Below are 6,771 nucleotides of genomic sequence, written 5' to 3' on the forward strand. Positions count from 1 at the left end.
CTCAGAGTCAGTAAGAGGTATCAGCGGGAAGCCTCTCTGCACCACACTCACCAAGTTCTGTTTTTACTCCACAAATTCTGGCTCAAACTAGATGCATATGTTATATTTTAATAGAAATATGTTTTCTGTCTGTCAGGGAATGAATCTTTTAAATACTACATGTTTTTTTCTGTTTAGCCTTAACAGTACAAAGACTACACTACCAATTGGACTTAATACCATTGGACTGATTTGCTGGATTTGTCTCCAGTTTCTCTTTTGTCTCCTTTTTGTTTAGCCTATATCAGGTTTTTATTTAATTTGTGCTCCTTGTATTTAAAGTGGTACTCATGTTACTATCAAATACTGTGTTCACAGTAACATGTTTGTGGCTCTATGAACGTTAGATTGGATGAGTTCATGTTTTTATCTCCAGTCTGTTTTGATTTGATAGACACACTCTTACATTCACATGGTTGTAATGATGTATGTTTAGTTTTGATGCATATGTTTGGTGTGCGTTCAGTGTTTACAGCACAAACAGTTCTCCTCTGCATATTCGCTTTGATAGACACACTCTTACATTCACATGGTTGTAATGATGTATGTTTAGTTTTGATGCATATGTTTGGTGTGCGTTCAGTGTTTACAGCACAAACAGTTCTCCTCTGCGTATTCGCTTTGATAGACACACTCTTACATTCACATGGTTGTAATGATGTATGTTTAGTTTTGATGCATATGTTTGGTGTGCGTTCAGTGTTTACAGCACAAACAGTTCTCCTCTGCGTATTCGCTAACAGCCATTAAAATGTATCGTAAATGTTGTATATGTTAAAGCAGTGCTTTGATGCTGCAGTGCCCGAGGCTCTACTGTGCATCAGCAGAGACTGTTTATGGAACTCATTTGACCACATTTGCCAAACTTTGCAAATGTTTCCTGGGTGAAATACACTTCATATACGTTGTGAGCATTTTGAGTTTTTAATTTTTATGAGAAGAGTTGAAGAATAAAGTTTTACTGCTGATTCAAGGCATTGTCATGATAGTATTGATAGGATGATGAAATAGTGATTTAATCTGAACACTGTTAGTGTGATGTCTTACTGCCCAGCTGTCATGGTCTACTTAAAGAAGACAGGAACTGGGGCGCCCCATAGCCGCGTGGCACACCATGCAGCATGTTACAGTGCAATGTCCGACCACTGACATATGATGGCGGTCCTCCTCTATGTCTCCCTCGTTTCTGTCTGCCACTCTGAAACCTACTTCCCCCCCAAAATACTAAAAATAAAAGGGTGTAAGCCCCCAAAAATAATTAAAAAAGACCGACACTGATTGAAATTTAATGCATTTATCTGAGCTGGCTTCGGTTATCACAATGCATTCACAGTAATATGCACTTTTCTGATGCTTTTGCCTGGAGGTTTGCCACAGGCTGAGCTTGACCACGTTTTGTATCGTCATTTTGCATGTCTTTATTATTTGCATCTCTTTTTGCATGACTTTGTGGTCATTTTGAGTCTTTATAGTTTTTCTTTGGTTGATTTACTGTATGGTATTGTCATTTCAAGTCTTTGTAGCCTGTTGTGTCTCTTTGTAGTTTTCACTTTGGTCATTTGTGGTTATTTTTCCTCCTTATGCTAATTTCTAATTTTTATCATTAATTTTGCGTTGTTTTGTGTCTCCATGATTATTTTTCAACTTTGTGGTAATTTTTGTTTGACCTGTTTTGGTGATTGTTTAGCATCTCCTTTCATTTGTTTTTTTATTTTAAGTGAGCTATATGGCTGTCAGGCTAAAAAAATTTTTTACAGTCTATACCAGGACTCTGGCCCAGAAGAACCCTGGTCCTTTGCCTCAATGAGTCAGGAACATTTTATTTAAGAGTGAGTACTTTTACTTTGATACTTTAAATGCCTTTAGTTAAAGGTACTTTTACTGAAAGACTTTTCTATTACTTAAATATATATTGTATTGAAACTTACTGGGTAAAAGCTTTGAATACTTCTTACACCAATGAAAGGATGTTTGTTGCCATCGGTACACTTCTTTTTATTTATTTATTTATTTATTTTTATTAAGTCAAACCAAACAGACAAGCAATTACAAAGTCTAATACAAGTATTGAACAGTACAAAGACTGAGCAAGTTCAAAATTAACTAACATTATCCCAATAGAACAGGAAAGCCAAACGACACACACACAAAAAAAAACATCGGTATACTTCTTTCTAACACTGTTGTGTTTGCCGCACCAGGAATTGATTAAACACCCTGATTGGCTCTTTCTCTCTCACCAGACATCGTACATTTCCCACCATTGGATCGCTGATACGGCTCTGGCGCGTGGTTATGAGTCCTAAAATACGATTGGCCCGAAACCAGCCATGCTTGGTAGTACCGCATGTTGTGTGTGAGCTGTGATTGGACAGGAGGCCAAGTGCTACTACAGGGTGTAGACTGCGCTGTCATCGTCGTATATAAAAACACTTGTACCGGGCTGGGAACTCGTAATATCGAAGTATTACTTTTAATATCGTTTCACTTCATATACAGGTGAGAGGCTCGTTTTTCTCTCTGCGGCGACATGTTTTAACCCAGATTACAATAATCAGTGTGATTTTGTTTTTAACTGTTTAGTTTTAATATGTTATTTAACTGGGCTGTAGGTGTGTGTAATGATTATCTATGAAGTTCGAGTCAGGGTTTTAAGTTAGCTAGCGAATTCTAACAACAGCTGATATTCAGATATGTTAAGAAATAAGTCCGCTAACGTTAACTTTAAATTCGGCTAATGCTACGTTTTTGTATGTATGGCTGAAGGTGAGGTACGTTCCATGAGCTGGATAGGAAGCAGGTCCATCATCTGTTTGGTCCGGGTAGCTATTTTACCGGATGAAATCATATTTCTAACTCCGTATTACGACCCGTTAAATTCGTTTGCCTAAATGGGGATTTTACCTGTTGTTACCCTTTTTCTCTTTTCTGCAACAAAACAGTCTTTTCTTACTGACCGCTCAGGGTGACATTCTAACGGGATAAAGTTTTTGGCACCGGTCACAAACTATTTCCGTTGCGGGAAATGTTGCCCTTTCACCCAGTTTTACTCTCCCATATTTTTGTTTGATATCCGTCTCCCAAACTAAAACTTTATGTAGTTGGGTAGGTACGTGTAATTGGCAACAAAAAACAGCTAACATCTGGCAAATTTCACACTTAGTTAAAAGCCACATTAACTTAGCTAGCGTTAGCAAATTCACTGTTTATGCTTTTTGTTTAGCTAACGCTAGTAGCTTTGTATGCGTTTGCTGGTTGTTTTTGTTAGGCGGCCGCATGTGTTTGAGAACGTTATATAAACGTTCAGCAAAGCCGCCAGGTAGCAGTATCTCAGCCATCACAATAAATATCGCAGTGTTGCAGCTAACAGTAGTGCAACGATGTTAGTTAATGTCATGCTAGCTGGTCCGTGTTCTTAGTAACCTTTGCTGAACAGCTAACTTACAGCGATAACCTTGATTTCTAAAAGCAATGGTGCTTTTCTGTTTGATGTCCTACTAAGATGGCTGCTGCTTTGGTAAGGTTTAGCTATTACTTTAACTGTCTGGGTGGATGTAAATAGCAACAAGTATTCTTCGAGCAGCACAAGTAGCAATTACTTTAACCTGCTTACGTTATTACGTTGTCGGAGCCGCTGGCTTTGCATAGAAACGTTAGCTTTGAGGAGTGGCGAGTCTGTCTGTATCGTATGTGTATTAGGGTCAGCAAGGTTGTCCAACATGAGCAGTTGGGGGTGCATTGCAGGAACTTCAACTACTGTGTGTGGACATTTCAAAGTTGTAGTACTCAAATTCTACAATATATTTGTCAAATGACTTTAATGTTCAATATAAAAAGCATTCTCAACACATTCAGGATGCCAGGATCAGCAGCAATCAATTGCTTGGGATCATGGCCCAAAGATGTGGGTATCATTGCAATGGAACTGTACTTCCCGGCCCAGTATGTAGACCAGGCTGAGCTGGAACAGTTTGACGGAGTGCCTGCTGGGAAATACACGGTGGGCCTGGGCCAGGCTCGTATGGGCTTCTGCTCTGACCGTGAAGACATTAACTCTCTGTGCCTGACGGTGGTCCAGAGGCTGATGGAGAGGAATGGCCTGTCCTACGACAGCGTGGGTCGACTGGAGGTCGGCACTGAGACCATTATTGACAAGTCTAAGTCTGTCAAGACAGTCATTATGCAGCTGTTTGAGGACTCTGGTAATACAGACGTGGAGGGCGTTGACACCACAAATGCCTGCTATGGTGGCACAGCTGCACTCTTCAATGCTGTCAACTGGGTAGAGTCCAGCTCATGGGATGGTGAGTCAACAGACTGGTGCTAATATATGTTAAGAACTGCAACCAGTAATTCTTCTTGATACTAAATGAATTTTTTTTTTTACGCAAAAATATTCTGCTTACTTTAATGTACAACAAAGAAATTCACCAAATACTTAAAGTTTTAGAGAATGGATCTGTACATTTTTATAAAAATGAGTCTTGCTGTTTCCCTTGTCCTGATGCATACTCTCTGCAGGGCGTTGTGCTTTGGTTGTAGCAGGGGACATTGCTGTCTATGCCACAGGAAGTGCACGGCCTACGGGGGGTGCTGGTGCAGTGGCCATGCTGATCGGCCCGAATGCTCCTCTGGCCTTTGAACGAGGTCAGTTAGCTGATAACTGTTTGTTTGTTGTGCTCAGTTTGTCAGGTTGCACTCTTTAATGACTGACTTTTAAATAACTGATCCTATTACTCTGTCCTCCAAATTTTGACTTATTAACTGTTTTACCAGGTCACTGATGTCTGTTTCACTACTTGGCACAGAAATAAATATTGTCAGACACTGTGTTTGTTTTTACAAACAGTTGAGTGTTTTCTGTGTGCTTTGGTTCCATGAGCTGTTGTATGTGTATATTAGGTGCTGAACTGTACATCTGAATACCAGGAACTAGCTCAGTTCTTTATTACTGCAGTACTTTCAGAGTGAACCTAAATTCAATTTGTGAAAAGATGTTTTGAAATTCAGCCACTTTAGTGTGGACAGTGCGTTCATGAACCATGAGTGTGTTGTTTAACTGCTGTGGTGCAGGTCTGCGAGGAACCCACATGCAGCATGCATACGACTTCTACAAGCCAGACATGATGTCAGAGTACCCTGTGGTGGATGGCAAGCTTTCGATAGAATGCTACCTCAGTGCCTTGGACCGCTGCTACTCTGTGTATCGCAACAAGATCCATGCACAATGGCAAAGAGGTGGGTTTAAATGGATCCTCCAGTATTTTAAACTGCTCCATGTAGGCCTATTCTCTAGGGATATGATTTCACGGCATTTGTCCCAATATTGTTACTCTGGCTGAAATGTCAAGCCGTCAATCACATGTCACAATGAGCCGGCTCTGTTGGAAGGTGGAGCTCGGTCCCACTTGGCACTGGGTAGAGGCAGGGCCGACTGAGCCTGTGCCAGCACGATTACCCCCCCCTTAGAAACGCATTGAAACGGAGACCAACATGTCCCTGCAACACTCCACACGATAAAGCAGGCTGGTTTGTGCTGATGGCAAACCCCAAAACACACCATACTGCTATATACAGTGGGTACGGAAAGTATTCAGACCCCCTTAAATTTTTCACTCTTTGTTATATTGCAGCCATATGCTAAAAGCATTTAAGTTAATTGTTTTCCTCATTAATGTACACACAGCACCCCATATTGACAGAAAAACACAGAATTTGACATTTTTGCAGATTTATTAAAAAAGAAAAACTGAAATATCACATGGTCATAAGTATTCAGACCCTTTGCTCAGTATTTAGTAGAAGCACCCTTTTGAGCTAATACAGCCATGAGTCTTTTTGGGAATGATGCAACAAGTTTTTCACACCTGCATTTGGGGATACTCTGCCATTCCTCCTTGCAGATCCTCTCCAGTTCTGTCAGGTTGGATGGTAAACATTGGTTGACATTTTCAGGTCTCTCCAGAGATGCTAAATTGGGTTTAAGCCAGGGCTCTGGCTGGGCCATTCAAGAACAGTCACGGAGTTGTTGTGAAGCCACTCCTTCGTTATTTTAGCTGTGTGCTTAGGGTCATTGTCTTGTTGGAAGGTGAACCTTCGGCCCAGCCTGAGGTCCTGAGCACTCTGGAGAAGGTTTTCGTCCAGGATATCCCTGTACTTGGCCGCATTCATCCTTCCCTCGAGTGCAACCAGTCATCCTGTCCCTGCAGCTGAAAAACACCCCCATAGCATGATGCTGCCACCACCATGCTTCACTGTTGGGACTGTATTGGACAGGTGATGAGCAGTGCCTGGTTTTCTCCACACATACCACTTAGAATTAAGGCCAAAAAGTTCTATCTTGGTCTCATCAAACCAGAGAATCTTATTTCTCACCATCTTGGAGTCCTTCAGGTGTTTTTTAGCAAACTCCATGCGGACTTTCATGTGTCTTGCACTGAGGAGAGGCTTCCGTCGGGCCACTCTGCCATAAAGCCCCGACTGGTGGAGGGCTGCAGTGATGGTTGACTTTCTACAACTTTCTCCCATCTCCCGACTGCATCTCTGGAGCTCAGCCACAGTCATCTTTGGGTCCTTCTGTACCTCTCTCACCAAGGCTCTTCTCCCCCGATAGCTCAGTTTGGCCGGACGGCCAGCTCTAGGAAGGGTTCTGAGCGTCCCAAACATCTTCCATTTAAGGATTATGGAGGCCACTGTGCTCTTAGGAACCTTAAGTGCAGCAGAAATTTTTTT

General features: G+C 41.5%; 1 protein-coding gene across 3 annotated transcripts in view; it reads left to right on the plus strand.

Annotated features, from left to right (window-relative positions):
• The first annotated feature begins 2,314 nt into the window (after nt 1–2,314).
• Nucleotides 2,315–6,771, plus strand: part of hmgcs1 (3-hydroxy-3-methylglutaryl-CoA synthase 1 (soluble)) — a 12,790-nt gene continuing 8,333 nt past the window's right edge. The window contains exons 1-4 of one of the 3 annotated variants that reach the window (XM_020601049.1): nt 2,315–2,538; nt 3,895–4,343; nt 4,561–4,686; nt 5,113–5,277. In XM_020601049.1, coding sequence (XP_020456705.1) covers nt 2,387–2,538; nt 3,895–4,343; nt 4,561–4,686; nt 5,113–5,277 — 892 coding nt within the window. In that variant the 5' untranslated portion in view covers nt 2,315–2,386. The other 2 variants (XM_020601051.1, XM_020601050.1) reach the window with 2 other exon arrangements.

Source organism: Monopterus albus, unplaced genomic scaffold, assembly GCF_001952655.1.
Source record: "Monopterus albus unplaced genomic scaffold, M_albus_1.0 scaffold50.1, whole genome shotgun sequence".
Classification (NCBI taxonomy): domain Eukaryota; kingdom Metazoa; phylum Chordata; class Actinopteri; order Synbranchiformes; family Synbranchidae; genus Monopterus; species Monopterus albus.